This window comes from Mycetomoellerius zeteki, unplaced genomic scaffold, assembly GCF_001594055.1.
Source record: "Mycetomoellerius zeteki isolate Tzet28-1 unplaced genomic scaffold, Tzet1.0 scaffold174, whole genome shotgun sequence".
Lineage (NCBI taxonomy): Eukaryota > Metazoa > Arthropoda > Insecta > Hymenoptera > Formicidae > Mycetomoellerius > Mycetomoellerius zeteki.
This window is the reverse complement of record NW_017256696.1, coordinates 3309410-3332539: the sequence shown is the minus strand read 5'-3', so window position 1 is coordinate 3332539 and position 23130 is coordinate 3309410. Positions and strand designations below refer to the sequence as shown.

The 23130-nt window shown below is 32.1% G+C and overlaps 2 protein-coding genes across 13 annotated transcripts in view; one reads left to right on the top strand and one right to left on the bottom strand.

Moving 5' to 3' along the window:
- LOC108721549 (uncharacterized) overlaps positions 1 to 8092 on the bottom strand; it is a 27696-nt gene extending 19604 nt beyond the window's left edge. Inside the window, exons 1-2 of the mRNA XM_018446158.1 lie at positions 8027 to 8092; positions 3227 to 3510 (exon numbers count right to left, since the gene is read on the bottom strand). Coding sequence (XP_018301660.1) covers positions 3227 to 3481 — 255 coding nt within the window. The 5' untranslated portion in view covers positions 3482 to 3510; positions 8027 to 8092. The remainder of the gene's footprint in view (positions 1 to 3226; positions 3511 to 8026) is intronic.
- Positions 1 to 23130, top strand: part of LOC108721548 (coiled-coil domain-containing protein AGAP005037) — a 242315-nt gene that overhangs the window by 159322 nt on the left and 59863 nt on the right. The gene's annotated exons all lie outside the window — the stretch shown is intronic.

Genomic DNA, 23130 nt, shown 5'->3' with positions numbered 1-23130 from the left:
GCTCTCCGATGTCAGATATCATCTTGACTCGAGTAGTTTAACGAGCACAATAAATACACTGTACTCGCACTTTCCATCGCCAACTTTTATCGCGTCGAGCTCGCCCATGGATTTATTCTCTGTGAGATTACTCGGATGGAAGCTTTGGTATTTCATATCAATGGCATTTCATATTGATGATATTTTTCTCGTTTTTTCAAATTATTATTTTAAATATTTTTCGACCATATCACAAATATTATGACGCATTGTTTCATATAATATTAATATTATATTAATGTCCATTTTTTCTCTATGAGATTATTCGGATGGAAATTTTTCATTTCTTTTCCTATAGTATTTTTCTTATTTTATTTTAAATTATACTTTTCAATATTTTTCGATCATATTATTATCACAAATGTCATGACGCATTGCATTATCTTATAATATTATATTAATATCTATATTTTTAGATAAAAGTTTTGATCTTCAGTTTCATATCTTTGGCATTCTTCATTCTTTTAAATCATTTTGAGTATTTTTGGACCATATTATTATCGTAAAAATTATGATGACATTACATCGTAATATTATATTAATGTCCATTTTATTTATGAGAATCATTTTAAATCGTGTTATAAAAGATTCGTAGATGTACACATATAAACGTTTTTTTAATATATGAAGATATTCATAAAATATTAGCTCTGATACTTTTAAAAAAGATTTGTTGTATTCATTATTTTACATGTTTTAATCAGCATTTGGAGAAAAAGCAAACGCAAAATTGCATTTTAATTTGTATAATTTTAATTTGTATAATTATGTTTTAATTTCAACTGTCACAAGAATGTTCACTTGGTTAAACAAAAATGCGTGCAGCCGTATCAGCGAAGGCCGTTGATATTTCCATTCTAAATGAACCGAAGTAGTTTAACTTCCTTTCTCCCTAAATCAACAGCCTGTCACACAAGTACACCCGTAACACTAGAAATATCAAAGCCACGTGAACATAGTATCTTCATAAATCTTATCGCGATAAGCCAAAATTGTTTTTATTAAACGCATTTATATAACTGGAAATCTGGATATATTTCAGCATCGCTGTGATATCGCAAGTGATTTCTTATATGCGATATATAATTTTACATCGCTTGGTAATTTATGTTCACCAACTTCCTCACAATCAGTGAAGTTAAAATTTCCCATCTCGTGACTTTCCTGGCTATTATACAAATTTGCCCGGGAATATTGCTGCTGCCGCATCAGACGAGCAAGTAATTCACCTTAGATGGAACGTTCACTTTCTCGTTTGTCGAGTTACATCGAAAACGAAAATGTAGAAGTGCACCTGTGCATTTTGTCTCTAACGAACCGTACAGAAGGCATAACGACGTTCGAACATTGTGGCGAGGAATCGGTTGAAAGACAGTCGCAGAGGGATTTTGCAGTTTTTGGGATCACGGCGATAATAATTCAGAACTCGTTTCGACTCGCCCCAAGGGGATCGTTGGGTACCTCGAGAGAGTGTTTTCTCTTACTTTCGTTGGCCGCAGAACGCGTGCCATTTCGTTTGCGTTGCACTCCCGATGCAATGCCAAGTTGCATTCTCTCGAGCGTGAAGTATACTTCACGTGGCACGTGAACGACGGAATTCCGTGTTAGTTACACACGAGACGAACGGGTTGCTGTTGTGTGGACTAATTATAAGTACTGTTAGCGTGATTAGATAAAGAATTAGAAAAAAAAAGAAGATGGAAAGCAAGAAGGAGAAGAAAATGTGAAAGGGGATGAGAATGAGGAAAAAGAAGAAAAAGAGGATCAGGAAGAAGAATATGACGAAGAGGAAGAAGAAGAAACGAAAAAGAGAAAGAAATGTGCGAAATGTGATTCGCGAGAAGAGATCATTTGTTGATGAGAAAATTGTCACATTCTTTGAATTTATTTAATATAGACACATACTCATAGACATACTCATAGACATGCTCTTTGTAAGACAACTATCTAAATGGAAAAAGATTAAAATTTGTCAAAGAGTATAAAGATAAAATATAATTTTTGTATGCCGTGTACGTATGACATAAGTTTAATGTATTAAATTAAAATTATGACATGTATAAAAAAGTTTAATCTTTATCAATGATCAACAAATTATACGTTTAAGAAAAACATAGTAATAGCAATTATATGGGTGACAACTATACAAGTTTTATATTATGTAGAATTAATGTAATTAAAGTAATGTCATTAATAACTATAAAATAATTTATTTATCTATATGTGTGTGTGTGTGTGTGTGTGTGTGTGTGTGTGTGTGTGTGTGTGTGTATATTAATTCTACATATAAAACTTGTATAATTGTCATATCTATATAATTATAACCACTATATTTATCTCTCCGTGTGTAAAACAATTATTTCGATAAATTATATCGATAAATTATAATGATGAGATCGCATTGTAACAAATGATTCATCAAATGATGCCAGAATTATGTTCTAATTAGCAGTCTAGTGTTTCTCTAAATTATTATCATACATTATTATTCAATCGTTACTGTAGCATGCACGAATTTAAATTAAGCAATGGCAATTGCTTAATTTACCTATTTTTAGATGCATTATATGTTTGTAGATATACAACAATATCAATAAGCGAAACTAAACAAGAACTGTTCTATGGCTTGGAAAACAAACTTCCTACATGCATAGCACTATATTGACCATCTGACCGCCATGATCATTCTCGTTTCGCGCGTATTGAGTGACGCATACATGATTCGAAATGCCCTACATTTCATAGGTTTTTTTCTCCATATCTGTCAACATTGGTTTTGTTAAAAGCTAGCAATATCAAGCCAGCAAATTACCAATCTAAATCATAACGAATATATTTTTGAATAGAAAGCAATCAATAATTTCATACGATACTCGCTTGATTAAACTTTTCGCCTCCATTTCATCAAATGTCTCCATTTTGAAACTTCCTAATAGCACAATTTGTTGACGCAATATTATCCTATATTAAATATCTCCCAAATATTTGTTAATATTTAATCAATATTTAACAAAAAAATCGTTACTGAATTAATCGTGCTATTAGGGTCCGATTTCTGATCATAGAATTACTGTTTTTTTATCGTATTACGATTTATTTCTTGTTCTATTGTATCTATAAAACATAAACTCGAAAACGTATATTCGATTTACGTTATAAAAATCTATTGTTGTGCTCGATGACTTACCTCGAAGTACAGCTGCTGGTTCATGCTGATTTTATAGAGGGAACATGTATCTTGGTCTTGTGGCAGCAGCAGATGATGAGGACTGTCCTCATAGAGCGTCTGCGTAGGCGCGTTTCCGAAAATCGATGCTTCCTGATGCAGTATACCTGCACCGTCGGAATGGCCCGGCACGATCGGTCGCCAGGACGACGAGATCGCCTGCATCTCGTGTGAGAGCGCAACGAGAATAGCGCACGCAAACAGGATCGGCGTCATCTTCGGGCGGCTCGTTCCTCTCGAGCTACCTGCAAATTGAAAGATCGAACTTGCTTTTATATTTTTCGATTTCGGACTTAACTATTTTGTGACCAAAAAGAATTCGGAATTCATAGAACATTGTTAGATATCAAAAGAACACAATGATAACTCAATCCCTTGAATTAAATAACTTTTTATTATTTTTAACTTTCATGTTATATCAAAATATTAAATCCATTTCAAAGTAATAATAACGTCCATATTAACGATATTAACGTATGTACTTACTAAATAATAAACTTTTGAGTCAAATTCAATACATTTTTTTAGTTAAAATGTTTAAGTTATTTATTTTAGTTAAATTAATAACATATTGAATAAAAGAAATGGTGACTTTTAGGAATGATTTCACATAACTCAAATTGAATATAATTTGACATTATGAATTTAATAGTGCAACAGGAATATATTTTTTGACATTAAAAGAATATGTAACTTACGAAAGTTTTAGTTATTAGTTTTACTTTTAAGAATTTTCCAAGTTTAAAACTGTGAAAAATAAAGATTGTGAAATATAAAATAATTTCCAATCATTACTATCTAAAAATTAGGAAAAATCTTAGGATCATCAGGAGTCATACATTCCAATTACGGGTTAAATCCTTCGGTCGTCCGAGACATGTATTTTCACTTTCCGTTTGTATGAAAGTAACGATAGTGCAATGTCATTACGTTCGCATATGTGACTTACATATTATATAAAATTCCTCGACTGCTTTTTCCGCAAATATCCTTACACATAATAAAGCACATAGCTCTCTCAAGTTAGTGAAAATAGAAAAGAGAAACTGGGAGCTGGTTTGTAGAATTAGGTAGGGATAGGGAGAAAAATATGGAGCAAGTTATAGAATGAAGATTTAGATTTTAGATACTCCGAAAGGTAATGTTCTATGGAAATTGTGAAAAGAGAGAACAAGGAGTTGAAGAAGAGGATAGGATAGGTACGGAAAATTAATTATTAGGAGGGGTACAAAAGGAATGAAAAATGCTACGAGGGAAAGGAAATATGCTAGAATTTTGTGCAATAACTGAAGAAATGTAATACGAATATAAATTAATATAACATATCTGATAAAAAAAGGCTGTAATACTTAGAATACAAAAGATAGTAAAACAATCTAGATTTAGATAATAGTAATCTTTACAAAATTACTTTCTTAAAAAAAAGTAAAAAATGCTTGTGAGGTTAAAAGAAAAAATTGTAAACAAAGTCCTTTCTTGGCATATAAGCCGAAATAACAAATATTCTTCTGGAAACATCTTCTAGAAAGGAGAGAAACGGTTCTTTCTCCCTGCCTCTTTAATATGAAAGTCCTATTGTCTAATTTTTGCGAGATAAAGGAATAGATGAACTTGTGCAGGTATTAACCAGCATGTCTTATCGGCGTATTGCGGTCAGCGAGCTTCTCCACTTAGTTCATTATCATGATTGAGAGATTTACGACTCGATATACACCCGGGTGTAGGAAACGGATCGTAGAAAAGTAACGTTGAATCGATGGAACGAAGTCCATACCACCGCCGCGTATAATGTAATGCAGAAAAGAACGATGTGCACACACAATCATCATTTCGTTGCGAAATTTAATTCAGAGGAGCGTGACGAACGTTGTATCGCTAAGAATGCAGTTGATGATAATCCCTTTTTTTCACGATATCATTTTCATCTCATTACGCTGCTACTATCATACGCTGCCGCGGTATGCGAACAGCCTCATAACGCGATTAGAACCAGATACGAGATGCAGATATATCCCATCTCGATACCTTCTACACTCTTTTTCTTCTTGTGTACTTGGATAATTAATCGACGCGATTAATTATTCCGCTAACTGCGTCCGTTCTTGAAGACCTGATGAATTCGTGCGTCGTAAACTGTATTGATGTTCATATGTGTTCCTTTATATAATGCATGTCTCGCTCGTAAAGTCGGTGGCGTGCGTACGAGTGATAGTCGCGTGAAGAAATGGCGGGAGAGAATTTTACGACTGATATAAATTGCCGTGATCGAGACAGTTATTTCTCGTCAATACACCTCATGTGTAACCCCAATAATACACTTCTCATAATTTTCTAATTGCTTCGAAGCACGCTTTCCTGATCCTAAATCGCTGATAATAATCAAGTCAGGAAATCATTGAAAATTAAACACATTGAAAAAATTATGATATATGAACAAGATTATTTTAGTTGAAAATAATCTGGTTAATTATGTGACATAAATGTGCACTATGTTTTCGTTTTAACAAAATGTTTACTGGACGAGAAAGCTATACGAAAAGGATGATTTTGCTGAAGTATCTAAAAATTTAGCTAGATACAGATATGAAAACAATTTCTTTGGACTTTAAAAATAATGATAATTATTAGTAAAAATGATTATTAATAATTATAATTATTAGTAAATATTATTAAAATAATTATAGTCATTCTCAAACTAGGATTGCTAAAATGTCAACAATTTTTGCAGCATTGCTCATTATGCTTGAAAATTCTACGTGACTACTTTGATGATCCATCAAAATTATTTTCAGATTTGTATCTAGCTAAATTTTTAGCTAAATTGCCGATTTTTTCAGCAAAATCGTTTTTTACATGTATTATATTATAGTAGCGCAGAAACAATACAATACTTTGAGGTAAGGAAAATAATGAATTATAAATCTTTTAGTTTTAAGATTTAAAAAATAGATCCTCCTTACTTGAACGTTAACAAGATTATTTTTAATTAAACTAATGCTGTTAATGTCATTTTTTCCGTATAGGAAAATGGTTTTTACAGTAAAACCAATTACGTGTAGCATTCTAATATTCTAACATGGTGCAATCATATCAATGCAACACGAATGCAACCGGAAGAATTTTCCGTTTCGCCTTGGTAGTGAACGGTATTAATATGACTGGGCGTTGAACGGTAGTATTAACGGAACTAAGATATGCGGGAGTAGCGTAAAACGTAATTGACGGTTTTCGATATTGAAAAGATCTGCCTATCTCTACTGTACACATTTGCTCTTAGATTTAAAATGATAACTAAGACCTGTCACGCTTGAATAATTTTGCTTGACTACTAACTACTTTAGAAACTCGAAGTTGGATAAAACTGAAAGTTGAAGTCATACTAAATAGTCAAATGGTGTCATAAAGGTTTTTGCTAAACTACATACGTACATTATAATTAATTTTTATAATTATGATTCATTTCACATGTGATAGGAATGTTAATAATGTGCATGATAATTATTTGATAGTATAATTATTTAGTTATTATTCGGAATTGTTTTGATGTAATTTTAATAATTTTATTGAACATTTCAATCCTGAACTTGTGATAATCACTGATTAATAAAGTATTCTGTTATTAACACTTCTAACCTAAATAATATTGTTTCATTATTTTTATTAATATGCACGTTTTAAATTTTTATCCACGTATCACTATACTCTGTGCATTCTAATTAATTATAAAAGTCTCTTTTCTCTAATCTCCTTGTATCATCGCTTCTGCTACTCGTGTCAGCGACGTCATTCTCATCTCACAGTCATTAATGCAACCATTCACTTTGTTATAAGAGTATCCCGCTTAGAATGTAGATTGTCGAGTCACTTTGTAACACTCCATCGTGACCAAACAAATTGCGATCAACAGTAAAAGCTATCAAAGTGAAAATTAAAATGCAATGCCCTGGATATTCTGGCGACATTGAAATGACTATACTTTACATGGAATCAAGCCAATCTCCTATCAGATTGACAGCCAGCTATATTAAAGTCTTCACTTTATAAAAAAACGAAATACATACGTAATGTATCGCATACATTGCTCTAATATTCCACTTATATAAAACATATGTAACGAAATGGCAATGATATTCATACACAAACATTACACACGTAAGTAAATAATAAAATAAGCGCATTATGAAATTAAAGATTCATGTTAAAATTTTAAGATATTTATAAGATTTGTAAAGAATGCTAATATACATATAATTGTATAAATATCTTGAATGAGTAAGAGCACTTTATTAAAAATTTAACAATTAATTACTGTTTTATTTTGTAAGTTATATATATATATATAATATACATATAAATTATAATAATCCATGAGAAAAAACAAAGAAAATCAAATAATTAGTATTACATTTTTATTTCGGATTATTACTTTACTTTACGAAACTATTAAACCAATGTCAAACTTATCACGTAACAAACTAAGCAACACTCAAAATTTGTAAGATTTATAATTTTGTAAATAATTGTAGTAAATTTTTAATGCGTTCTTTTTGCCTAACGAGTTATTTTTGCCTGAATCGAGAGACATAGGAGCACTTCCGTAAAAAGTCCACAAAGTCACACAGATATTATATATTAATTAAATAACGTTCTTCGAACATTCAGATTTTTAGACCACCACGAAGATTAAACACACTAAAACAATGTTTTGTTTTTTTAAAAAAACCATGAAATTTCGAGCAATTATTGTAGCGCGAAACTTACCCAGAGATAATGATCACGGTCGAACTCGGCACTATTGAAGAAGGTAGATCCTCGCGGTCTCAGAATGGAAAGGTAACTGCCCGCTCGTTGAGCTCGCCGTTGATCTGGTAAGCTCGCAGGAGGTGTATGCACCTCTCCTACTTGAGTGTTTGATACACCTTTTGCTTCGCGAGCCTTTTGATTCGCTCTTCCCCGTATCGCCGCACAATCGTGTGTCGTCGTAAAAATGATTCTCACATATGTGCATCGAGAAACCGACTGATTATCGGTTCGTTCATTCATTCATTCATACGCATGACACGTGTACGGTGTAACATGCGGGATATCATTACAAAAGTGTGGAAAATGTATTTTACATTAATCCTTTAGCAAAAATTTGGGATTCTATTTTGGTATACTTAAAGAGCTAAAAGCTATCTAAAAGAACTTTTTATTAAAAGTTTATTGCATTAATTAGTTACTTTTTTATTTTGTAAATTATATTGAGGTATGTAATATATATTTAATTATTTTATACGTTATGTATATATTTTTTCAATACTTTTTAAATCTTTTAGTTTATAGATTATTATATTCTATACAACATATATGTTGTGTGTACATACATATATAATTTACGGGAAAAAGTATTTAAAGAAATAAATTTTTATTTCTATCAAAATTTTACTCTGCATTTAATTACTTTTTTATTTTGTAAATTATATACGTAAGTATATATAGTTTACATACACACATATATAAAGTAATTACGAGTTGTGAGTCAATAAATAACTTCAATTTGAAGTGATTGACAACTTCAATTTGAAATGATTTTTTTGTGATTGACAGATAATAAAAAATATATATAACAGCAGATATGGTATTCATAAAAATAGTTGATAGTGATTACTATTATTAGAAATACAAGGAGAGTATTATTAATTTAATATCTTGTTAAGACAAGCCGTTGTTAAATGCTATAAATTTTCTATGTGAAGTTATTCTTTTTATGGTATATTTTATTGCGTACAATATAACTGTACTAATAGATCAGATTTAGATAAATAATTAAAAAGTGAGAAACGTGGGTAGCAACAAATTTCTTGCACGTGATTTGAAAATGTCTAGGAACAGGTCAGCGAATAAATTCGTTCGAGCATTCGGTCTAGAATGGCGGAACGGTATCTTATAATTGGTATGAATGATTGTCGCTCGTAATGCCGAGGATTCTGCAATTTGTAATAATAATTCCGAGCGATATATTTTGCGGATATCAATGAAATATTCTGGGTCGCCACACTTTCTTTGATCATCTTATTACTCGTTTCTGAAGATTATATCTGTATTGTTTGTCGTGTGGGAGATGATACGCAATGATAAATCGCGTGTGGATAAGTGCAATAATTATTCAGTAAAAGCGAGCCGCCGGTTAACTTCAGATCTAACATCAAAACCACGATAACTCTCTAAATGGCGCGACGTTTTTTTATTTCCCATCGTTAGCAAACAACGTGTGATTTCATGCTCATTAAATCCCAATTAATTATTATCTATTTAATTTAACATCCAGTATCTCGTTCTACTTCATAAACGAGCAGAAGCCTGAGAGAAGCTTGGCACGTTGGCTCATTTGGCCTTCAGGCCAAATACCGAAGTTGCTCTGATGCAACAAACATTTATGCAAGTATACGCGATATAGCGTAACAAATTTACTGTTAGCTACAGTTTTTATTTTATAGCTAGTACCATCGAAATTGTTATTAATCATTATTGCCATTAACCGTCTTAAAGAATCATTTGTTTCCGATATTTAGTTTTTTATATTGACATTGCATAAAATCGATTGACAATGCACGCACACAATGAGTTTCTCATTGCTTAACACTCCATTGCAATCATATTTTTACTTCCTCTACAATCTGGGTTTTTTATATCCAGCTTAAGTTTTTTTACTAAGCTTTTAAGAAATGTGAGAAAATTCAAGGTCACTTTTTAACATTTCTAAAACGAATAGTTTTTTCGATTATTTTAGGAGAGGAAACCAGACTTCACTTTACTTTATTTCGAAAAAAATTGAGAATGAAATTTTGCTTGTGTAAAAAAGATAGATTACAGGAGGATTAATATTGCTTTCTATTTTGAATTAGTCATTATATCAAAAATTGTACGATTACTGTAAAGTATGTTTACATAGACCTAAAGTAATGTAAAAGAAAGATACGAAAACGATATGCGTGGCATTCAGAATTTTTCACTGTAGAATGCAAAATACACAAATATTCTGCGAATCAGGAAGAATGTTAAATAAGACTCACGTTTCCTGATTTAATAGGAATTGATGGAATCTCAAGTTACATACCTCTTTCACTAGGAACACTTTCACATCTTTTAACCCATGATCAGTTTTCAAAGCACATTTCGCTTTTCATGCATTCATTTCTCAAAAATAACTAGAAACCTCACAAATTGTTAGCAAGCATTTATGGAAATTGTTGTTATTATTATTTATGTTGTTAACATAGATATGTTAAAAGTTCACGTATCAAATTTACATTTACAAAACTTCTCTTCCGCAAAAGAAATACATTTCGCAATCGCTGTTTCGAATATAAAACATCTTGGAAGAATAGTTTCTTCCAAGTTTTCTAAAAGAATTCTTCATAAATATTCTAGAAAGAGACTGTATAAATAATTCCACAAAGCGAAATAACTAGATGACTTAATAATTCACTATTCTTCTGTTACTTCAGTTCGTTTTTACACAAAACTATTGCTTTAATATATGAACTCTTGCTTAATCCTGAATATTCCAATCGGCTTTTTGATATTGTAATATAAAAAATTGGATGTACATAAAAGAAAGTCTCTATAAATATTAGGAAATATTCACTAAGAGTCAAGAAGTGTTGAATTGCCCAACTAAATTAGCAAAATGTAGATTACAGTTTTTATTACATATACGCCATTACTAAACTTGCTGAAAAACATTTAATGTTCGGCTATAAGTAGCCATAAATGCGACAGCGTCATAAGAAATAATGACACGCTATATTCGCTTCAATGTATCGAGTAAATACCTTTAAAATTGTCGTGAGTTTTACTGTGCATATATTTTCCATAATTATTTCTATATCCATGGAGCAAAAGATTGTAAGTCCAAAGAAGTTGTTACTTCGGGAAAAACGTACAAAGGATTAAGAATGATGTCGATGTAGTCTCAAAATTAAAAAAAAAACAAATGAATATACGAAATCAACAATTTCTCGATTTTGCGTTTCTCGAGTATAAATTTAAAAAAATATTGGAAAAAAGTTAGAAAAACTAGGTAGCTTTTGATATTTCAGTTTCAGGGAGTTTAAGGTTAATTGAGATGTTACGTAGCTATATCTGTCGTCGAGGTCCGCGTATGTACATTAAAATGAAGAGGCCATATGTATAAGCCGACAGAGTCAGCTGTTTTTTCGGTTACGTATACACTCGTAATCTCGGCGAAGACGGATACGTTTCCCTTCGCTTTTACTTTCTCCGGTATTTTGTATTTGTGTGGCGCGCGATCGTTAAATCTGATCAGGATGAGATCGGGTTCTGCAGTAACGGGCGCGTGCGACCGTGCATTTCAATCGGAGAGATAATAACAGCAGATAGCGACGCTGACAGTGGATAGTTTATTGAATTCCAACGAGAGAAGTGACATCGATCGATATACATATTATGCGTCCTTTCCATCCAGGTCTATCGGGTTATTTCCATATTCGCCGATCGATCGGCGGAAGCCATTACAGCACAGTTTGTGATTCTGCGGCGCGTCTGAACGTTTCTCGCGAAATTAAAAGGCGCCTTCTATGAAGGCGAAGGCGACTAACCAGAATGATCCGTGTAATCGGAGATGACGGCGGTTATATATCGGTCTGCGATTTACATACATTACGTTGATCAGCGTAATGTACCAGATAATCCTCCGGGCGCTGTGTAGGTTTCTCGGCTAATCAAAAGTTAATTCTTCCTTGGTAAATATTGACGAAACTTCAATTTCCGATTCTAAGGCTCTTGTATAAATGTAATAAAATTTCTGTATCTCGGAGATTTTTTTTAAACACGTTGCGCGCTATTAACCTTCCGGAACCGGTGGATCTATTGGACTCACTCAATTATAAATCTCTTTGTAAAAATTATCTCTTTGTAAAAAATATCATTTCAATTTTCTTTGTTATATCTGCAAATTTAGATTCTTATTAAAGTAATTTTATTATACACTTACAAATAGTATTCATTCCTTTTTATATTATTTTTGTTCCATGAAATTAATTAGTCTTTTAATTATTATAAATTATTATAAATTTAAATGAATCTTACAGATCTAGGAGTAAATATTTCCTTACTGTAAGTAAATGTTTACTTACAATTAGTATTACTCAAAGAAATATATATTAAGATTTAGTAATTTTTTTCAGTATACAAAATGAAGTTACTTTATTGTTTCGAGTAATTGAAATTTATTTACCATAATTAATTATAACGCGGTAACTTTGTGATTTCTGTTCCCATCGGATTTAGCAAAACGCTAAATTTTAAATTCGTCTTGGAGTTCATATCTGAAAGAACACACTAGGCAGATCTGGAGCAACTGTAAACGCGCATGCCGGGAATCCAGTCACTTGACAAAGGTAGACAGCCCCGGAGGTGGCGAACGTGTCGTCACCGCACGTCGTGTCGCGGCGACCGCAATCCTTCTTTTTTTTCCCTCTCGGTACTCTCCTCCGCTATAGAAAGTGAGCACACAGGCGTGGTGTGTGTAGTGTATAACGTGAGGAAAAACGGCAGCTCGTTAAAACGTACAACTTGCGTATTGCGAAAGATCTCGGAATTGATTTGGACCTGCCAGTGTCCGGCTTGCAATGTGGTGGCCGGAGATGTGGCCCGCGGCAACTAAAAATCAAATACGGTCGAGGACGAAAAGGTTTCCTTTCCAGAGATTGTAATAGGACTACCGAAAAACTACACTGTCATGCATTGCACGCCGACGAAATCGATTGTTAAAATCAGACGTGGAAGCTGCACAAAAGTCGTCGAATAAAACATTCCTTTCTTCTTGAGTGCTCGTTGCGCGTGCTGCCTTTGACATAATGAACGTAGAAGAAAGACCGATGTCTTCATTACGACACAACCGGTTGATAGCTCGAAATGATGAGCACTTCGAATTTTAATGTGTTTTATCGCTGACGATAGATGGTAATGTCCTGATAACGAATTGTAGGTTCGATAATCAAACTATAGCTATACTTGCGTTGTGACAAAGTAGGATTGAAGAGAAGATATAGGTATATAAAGAGTTATTCTGAGTATTGAAAAAGAATACGCCTTATCCAGTACGTTCTTAATTAGATAGATTTAAAAATTGTATGATAATGGCAGACGAGAGAAATGATGTATAATAGCCTTTATGATAATTATCTCAAACGAGTAGTCTCTTAATGGAGGCGTTACGAAAGAAGGAAGTCGCAATCGGGTTTTTTTTTTATATTCCTGCTTTCGCATTTTTCTTTTTCGTTCATGAAAGTTCGTTTAACCGGCACGAACTTGGAACGCCCGGCTGTTTATAATTGACGTGCAAATCGTATCTCCCACGTTATGACATCCTGCTCAGCTACGTGTCGTGTAACCGGTGTCATGTATTCGCATCATTGGGTTTCAAAACCGGATTCAGATACTGTACAATGTGGTCGACAAAAGGCGATCCTTTCTCTCTTTCTCTCTTGAGATTGTCGATCGCGTTACGTAAACCGTTCGTCATGTACCTTTTTTCATCGAATCGAAAGAGTTCGTATTTATTTACCGGATTGGTCTTCCATGTGTTTGCTCGCAGCACGTTAGGTGAGGCTTCAAGCGGATTCAAACGTTTGAGGAATTATGAGTCATCGGGCACCATTAGGTTCATTTGCATCACTCGTGATGCTAATGAGGAGAAAACTGGAATTGGAGCAAACATTCAGTCAATGTTATTTCCCACGCAACTGAAGGATCGCATTTGCGGTCGACTATTCTGACCCTGTTTTCCGGATAACACTGATGAACCTAGAACCAGATCGCTGGATCTAATTGGTTTCAACTTGAACTGTGACCGTGTCTAGTTCAGCCCAATCGATTAATTACGCGCTTTTACTTAATCACATTTATTTTATTTTCGCCACGTTATTATCGATGAATATTTGTTCGTCATAATATGATCGACATTTTTAAATATATTTAAGATTAATATTAAAGAAGAATGTATGTATCTTGTCCAAATATCCTTAATTAGATAGAAAAATTTAAAAATTACATAATAAAAAAATGCGAAAAATATATAAATATGTAAATATAAAATAAATATATATATAATATTTATATTTACTTTTTCATTTATTATATATTATTCTCACTGTATATTTATGTATTTAATTATATATACATATATATATTTAAATATATATATATATATACTGCTGGACTTATTATAAATAGAATGTTATATAGCTAAAAATACATAAAAGAATGTCAGATGAATAAACGCCGTGTTTTGCAGAATTCGTTATAATTTCCACAAGTAATTCAAATGTTTATGCCGCAATGACATATGTAAAAAATGAGTAGGTGGATAGATGTGCGCGATCTAGCCGCATTTACATTTTAGATGCGTATGCATTTTCTTGACATACTTTCTGCATGAGGTACTGCGATGAAACTCGCGTTAAGACCGTTTAATAATGAACTCGCTGTAATTTACTTCTAATGTATTTATTTCAAACTGTTGCAGCATGATATGTGTAACATTAGGTCAATTAATTGCGTGTTACCTTCCGCCGGACGCGTGTAAGATATAAACGTCACGCGATTTTTTATTCTTTCGTGTTCTTCAGTATAATGCTAATTAATTACAATAATTTGTAAAAAAATATTCCTTGATTAAACAGAACCATTTCTCTCTTAGTGCAATTAAAATCTTTCTTAGAGAAAGTTTCATTAATTTCGTGAAATACACAATCTTCCAATACTGATTTTCCTTATTAATAAATTCTGTTTGATATTAAAAGTTTTAACAGAAATTTAAACGAAAACGTTAAAATATTTTATCGAATATACAAATTTTATTAGAAAATATACAATTTGGTTTTTTTTAATGATGAAACAAACATATGATACGTTAATTATCTAGTTTCGATGATCGTTGTATCAATTTGTGGAATGTAAATCGAAACCTCAAGTTCATTACGCAATCTGTGACGGAGCAGTAATAATTGCATGACACAAGAAATCTAGACTAGTTCGTGATTTTATCGTTGCTTACCTGCAATGATTACCTGACACAAATAGACAAGTCTGGTTTCTGTCCTTGCTTATCAAGATATTATACCAATTTGTTTGATGGTATATCCATGGTGAAACTTATGTCGGTCCCATTGAACCGCACCCAAGAAGATAATCGATTAAACTTCTTTGCGCGCTCCGTAGATAATAAAATGTTACTTCAAAGTTTCACAAGTAGACTTTAATGCGCACTCACTCTCTCTCTCTCTCTCTCTCTCTCTCTCTCTCTCTCGGAGTTTTACACTTATCACGTTATGCAATGCTAGGAATTAAAAGAGCATGAAGAAATAATAGTCTCTAATTCTTTTTAATTTTTCTCAAGGAAAAAAAGAGAACGGGAAATTTTTGAATAAAAAGAGAGACAATAAATAATTCTGAAGACGTTTCCACTTTCCACAATATTTTATTTTCTCTATTATGTTGACTTATCTGAGGAAAACGTTGTTTGAATTATTTAAAATAGTAAGATAATAAATTAAGCATAAAACGAGCGAATATTTGATGTGTAATTAATGATATTTTAATAGGTAGGGGTATGACAATTTATAATTAGCAAAAGAGCGAGGCTTATAGTTTTGATCATACTTACAATTAATTTTTTTCAATTAGTTTCTAGTTGAAAATATAATTTCGCTTTTGCTAATGACAAATTGACATATTAAATTCATTAATTAAACACATTAATTATTAAATTATTTTATTTTATGATACATGATACTTGCGTTTTAATTATTTGATGTGGTTTTTTGCTCCTTGTTACATTCTGTCCGGCGTTCTTTCTCTTTTATATTTTAATTAATTAATTAATTATTTTTTACGACTAAAGATGACTGAATAAAGTTTGAAACGTATCGGATTTTATTTTATGTGAATAAAATATTAACTTTTCTCTCTTTGCTCATTTCATTTGATCTTTCGTTATTTTTATTTTCGATTTTTTCGATACCGTAAGTACGGCAGTATCGTACGCTTCAATACATATAATTTTACAAATATTGTATCTTTAATGATGAAAAAAAATAATAGCACTATTACTGAAATAGAAAAGGGGAATATCCTTGCACTTGATATTCATGCATCGTGAACACGTACATAACATTCAGTTTGTCGACAGTCGACAGACGAGGTCGAACAAATCGCTGACACGTAGAAATCGTGATTTTCGATCGGGCTCCTAATTATGTGTACCATATCTCCTATTACAAACTGCCGATCTCTTTAATGCACGCCGATATGCATCGTTAACTTTGCCAGGCTAATAGCTAATCACAAGATTAACATTATTTCCGGTTGTCAATAAATTACAATCTTACAGCTGATGGAAGATTCAAATAACATAAAGCTCTCTCTGTACTCGAACAGATATTACAGATTATTCTAAACTTTTTACACTTTTCTTTTTTGAAAAAAAAAACTAATTTTCGGAAAAAAGTTTTTTTATGTATTTATACACAAAAAGGCAAGCAATTTTGCTGTAAAATTTATCTAGATATAGATCTAAAAATCATTCTATTAGACTATCAAAATAATTACTGGACGCTCAAATAGATTTATAGGATGTCAAAATTTTTTTGCAGAACTCCAGTGAAAATCAAAGTGTAAGAATGAAGAGTAAATGAAGAGTAAAACCTAAAATACAATTGAAAGGCACAGGCAATAGGAATGAAGAATAACAAGTTTTCAACTTATCAGAAACCGTGTATTCCTATTTTTATTGCCTGTACTTTCAGTTGCATTAGGCTTAACAGAAGTTCAACGAAATTTTTAGGAAACGTTATTTGGAAGCGAAACGTAAAGCGTTTACTTTTTGAAACTCTTATGTTCCGCCGTCCAATTTGCGCTTCGTAGAAGATTCGTTGACATTTCTGTTACTCTTTCTTTTCGGTTTACGCTCCGATTTTTATTTCCGTCAAATTATTGTTCATCATGTTTGAGATTCCTATGTAATTATTTATGTGTATGGTTAACAAAATTATTTTCAGATCTATATATTTAACAAATTTTTTTAATATTTCAGCAATATCGTTCTTTTTGTGTATCTGAATATTTTGTTCTTTTTATTAATATATTTACATACACCACATTTCCGTTATCATCGAGAAAGAAAGTTACCCGTAGATTTTTACGTAAGCGTGCGTTTCCATCTGAATAAAAGCGGAAAATCGCGTTGCTAAGACAAAAATCGCTTTCAGGAAGCGTCTGCCTTTTACCGCGTGGAAAATTTCAACGATATTGAAAACGGTCGTAACGTGCTGTTGAAGAATGTAAAGCATCGCTGAAACTAATATTATCTTTGTCTGGAATCGTTTGAAGGTTACGCCACTTTTACAATTTATTTATACCGGATTAAACCCATGATCTTCTGCTATACTTTTTCTTTTGAAACGACTTTTAACATCTTTTCATATTTTTTTAACATGTTGAGCGCCGCGCAAAGTTTGATTAATGGGTCTAAAAAGCGTGTTTAATTATACGATATAAATATTTAAAAAATATAGAAAGTTCGTTCATTATATTATATGGTAAATATATATCTCTAAAAAAAATCCATACAAATAACATAAAATAAGAATATAAAACATGAAATAAGAATGCATTTAGAAACATATAAAAATGCAATCTTAGATATAGCCCTTACTTTATCTAATAATTTAATTGAATTTTTGTTGCGTAATAAGTATAATTAACAAAGAAAATAATTAACGATAAAAATCTAAGCGATCAACACAAAATAAAAATGTATGGAAATATATAAAAATACAATTTCAGATATATTCCTTGCAAGAAAAGAACATATCTAAAATTATATCTTTACATGTTTCTATGCATTTTTATTTCGTGTTGATTTCTTGGATTTTTATCGTTAATTATACGTTATTATTAATTATTTTTTCCTTAATTGTACGTATTGTGCAAAAAATGCGCGCTTTATCTAGCAATCTAGTTGAATTTTTGTTGCGCGATATGTTATAAGATTATAATAATATTATATATTACGCATTCTCTGATCATAATATTTCCGTTAGAAAAGGAAATATATTGAATCGCACCAGCATTTCTCTTCAATTCTATACTTTAGAGAGAAAGAGAGAGAGAGAGAGAAGAATGTGAATCTACCTCACTCTTTCTAAATCGAGTGACAACTTTGTAGGAATGTCTGTACTTATTATTACGTCTATGCACGATATGTATAATTAACGAAGTATAGTTGGTTGGATGACATTACCGTGCATTCTCAAATAAGTTCAAGGATATTCCACCCGTTGCACTTATCATGTGAAATATGCATATATGAGAGTCGCACCTTTCTATTATACTTCAAAGTAACTTCAAACTTTCACTTCGTTCAAAAAATGATCTCTGAGAAACTCGTTACGCGTATCACGAATAAAGAATGTAACATATCGTGTTGCATATAAAGTCAACTGAACTTGACACACCGTTATCTACATCTTCAACAATCTCAAGTTTAACGTTCCTTTACCGGAAGCTTGATCGCAGATATCCAACTAGGAAGAAAGTCTATCGGATACATGTGTTCTCGTATCTGCCTATCTATGGGCAGCGGAAACTCACCATGTAATCGCGGGAAATGCATTGGGCGTTGCGAGAAAAAAATGCAGATCGCCTGCTTCTTCACCACCTCGCTCTCACCTGCGACGCTTGTCTACCGAAAATGATTTCTCTCTCTATCGAAGACCGGAAGAAGCCGACACACGCGGCGAAAGGACGACCCTACCCTGGAAAACGAAAGTCGATTCACGCCGCGCGCGTAATTACGAAGCAGAAAGGCGCTTATATGTCCAAGTGCGTTCCATTGAATACCATTAAATTAAATACCGTTTGTTGGTCGCGCGCGCGCGCGGATGGATCTTCGAGAGATTCATTAGACGCTGTACAAGTACATGGGACATACTTATTTTTTCTCACTTTTATGTAATACAAATTATTGATATTCATAATTTGGACTAACTCTTTTGAAAATTTCGGACAAACAATTTTTTTTTCTATAAAGTTGTTGACAGTTTTTATAAAACTGTTATAAAAGTTTCTTTATGAATCATAAACATTTGGCTTTTTAGAGATATACGTCGTCTTATAAACGATATTTTTGAAACAAATTAGAAATATTCACTGCAAACTAATCGCATATGATTGCAAATTATCTTGTATAATTTTCTGTTTTATTTTTATCACATTTTTCTTCGTATATGAATAGAGGGAGAGTATGAGAAAATAAACAACACGCTATAGTTTTGCAACCATAAATGTCACAACGTTTACTTTGTCGTGTGATTACTTTCAGCGTAATTGTCGTCCGAGCAAAGTGACGTTTACTGCCGTTTTATAATTATTGTCCGTCTGTTTATTGCCTTTACAGCGTGATCAGGTACCTGCAAATTACAAATCGTCACGTTCGCTTTTATGGCAAGTGTGTAAATCTCATAAAATATTTTCAATAGGCTGTAAACATCGTTAAAAGTTATATTAATAATAGCCTGAAGATGAGATGTGTAATATGTCTAGTCGCAAAAAAATGTACAATCACCGCACGATGAGAGAAGACAGCCTGGAATGGTCGCTCGCTTCGTAGAGAATGCGGGCAATTTTATTAAACGCCATAAACAAGTGGATGTTACACTGTTGATCCATAGTAATTAAAACTGCGTTGAAATTCCCTTTGTTGTCGCTTAGAAATGTGGAGTTCTACGTTTCAAGCGGCATTGCTCGCACGTGTATCCGTTGTTGCAATTGAACCTCTAAAATTCCAGGAGATAGAACCGTTAATTATTAAGTCCGCTTGAATAAACTGTTACATCGTTATGAGTTTTACGAATTACATTTTACCATTTTATACGCTTTTCCAACGAAATGTATTCATTTGCGCGGTTTATCATCTCGATATTCTTTACGTTGCTGATACTGTTTTAAACAGAAACTGTGATATAGAAACATGTATACATTAAAGCGTGGATTTATGTAATATGACAAACAGTTTTAATATAGAACGCAATTTTTAGATCGATGTACTGACATCTCTGTAACGAGACACTTTTGCAACTACTAAATGTAAAAAGGAAAAGGAAAAGCTAATTCAAGATAATTACAAATTGCTTAATTCTTTTTATATTTTCTTTTTATTTTTTTATTACATTATTTGTTAGTTATTTGTATTTTTTATTACCCTTTATATTTATTATTATTTCATGTTTTAAATTACTATAGAAATGTATTATAAATTTTACCTTATATTGTACCGCCAACGTATTGATTTATTTGTACGTGAACAACACACAATTAGCTCAGTCTGTATAGTGTTGACGTAATCGCATAATTGGCACCTCGTACGGCATACTAGTCGTAATCGACAAAAAAATGTAATTCGCACAAAGGTTTACGGAAAATGAAAGTCAACGGCACGTACGTTCCGCGAGATAAATTAGCAATGTTCGAATTTTAATTGCATGCGATCGACAGGCTCGACCCGTTTCTTTTGATTGTGCAACGCCATCAAAGATAGTTCGGAGCGATTTATGTTTATGTTAATGCTACGATTATCACTTTTTTGTCCCTTAGTCTAAGGTCCCTTAGTCTTGTCCCTAATCTGTGTGAATTACGTCTTATGACATATTCTGCTCCTTTGTCATTTCTTCAGTCATAAAATTGTCGACAAATTTATTTACGACCCGTAATATAAATCGTAAACGTTTGTCTTTTCTAATTTATTCTGTTTATAATATTGTTTATGTCTTTCTGTAAATATTGTTTTTGATAAAACAAATTGAAAATATTTACTGTAAATTAATCTTGGCTAACTTTTTTGAAAATTTTGGATAGTCAATTTTAATGATGAGAATATTAAATTGGAATATATTAATTTCATTGTGTATTCGACAAGAAATTATTACCTAATGAAATTGGCGTACGTAATAGCAAGAAACGATGTAATCCTGCGAAAACTACGTGGTACTAAAAATACGTATTTCTATTCACTAAAATGGCAGAAGGGATCGTTACATCGCGTCCTATTTTCACATACGAGTCATATTTTGGTAAAAGTGAAAGCGTAATTCGTCATCAGAAGACTCGGAGAAACGAATGAATATAATACTTACATACCTATATATGATATATATGACGATATACTATATAATTGATTTGCGCAAATCATGAAAGTTAGAAAACAGGAAAAAACTTACGAAAACGTGACGAGGCATGAATCACAGTGTATCCAATTTTAATTTTGTGTAAATATTCATTTCCATAAAATGTACATTGTACATGTGTACAGGATATTATACGCGTGGTGTTTCTTAAAGTTTCCTGAATAAATTTTTACTTCATCACATCCTTTACATAAAAATGATAGTAAAGAAGATATTTTAAATGATAACTCGCGTGCGCCTCGCTTTATAAATTTAGAATACGCTAAAAGACTAATAATTAAGCTTTTCATTTGCAAGATTTTCGTGACTTTGATGTATCTGCAAATTGCGTATTGATAATTTGTTCTAATTAGACGACAAACCGCTATTAATTTTGTGCAAAACATTGATTTGTAGATTCGAAAGTGATCGAACTTAGAGCCCCTTTCACTGACCTTTAGTTAAGTCAATTAATTTATGATTATAATTTATGATTAACTCGCAAAAGTGCTAATAGCAGTTCAATGAATCAAAACTTCTCCACTTTCTTCTTCTTCTGAGACAAACTGTGTTCAGTTCTCACGTTGGCGATTGAGTTAACTATCGATTAGCTTTAATCGGAGTTGAGTGAAAGAGGCTGTTACGGTTCATGCGATTTAACAGGTGATGCGAATGAGCGGACATATCGCACGCTATTATAACGCACTACGCCTGTCGTTTCTTCGTATGCGTTTTATGATAGTTATCTTAGACATAGGACGAGTGCAATACCATTGTAACGAAAAGAGTTACATTTTGCATAACCGTATCTCGCTTGACGGCGCCGTTCGTTTCTTCGAAATGTTCTAGAAATAGAGAAATTAAGTTTCTTTTCTTAAGTCGTGCAATATCATGTAATTAATACGTATAATATTGCAATAGTGAAAACTCAAAGTAAAAAATCTAAATAAGAAACATAGAGCTTTTTTAATCTTACATTTTAGAGAAAAAGCCAGCGATAGCAACTATAAAAGTGATAATTATACAAGTTTTAGTTGCCATGACTATTCACGGTTTTTTTGGTGATACGTGGTATTATTTTACGATATCTTCTTTATTATCATTTATATAAAAGATGTGATAAAATAAAAATTTATTTGAGAAAACTTTGAAGAACATCGCGCATATAAATCCTGTATACGCAATGTATATTTTATTGAAATTAATATTTATAATTTTTTTCTGAGTGTATTATTCATCGATAATATTTATTGAAATCCGTTTCGTTTAGAGCAACGAAATTGTTTGAATGATAATTTTGAAAAATATTTTATTTAAAAGAGAATAAATAGGCACGGTGTTTATACTATACTGTTCATGAGGGATTAAAAGAGTCTTAACGGGCGTGAGCCTGAATTAATAGCAGCCTTTATTAACAGTTTGAATAATAGTCAAATCCTCTTGTTTAATCGACTACTAAAGCACGTTCGTGATTAATGTGCTACATTATTCAAACAAAGCTCTTGGTCAATTTGCTTGATAATTATTACATTTATAAATATTTATCGGTCAGAAATAGCATTAATTTACAAGAAAAAATTCCTGTGAACCGGACTAGATGTTTTTTATAGATTTTTGAAGGTTTGCAAGATAATT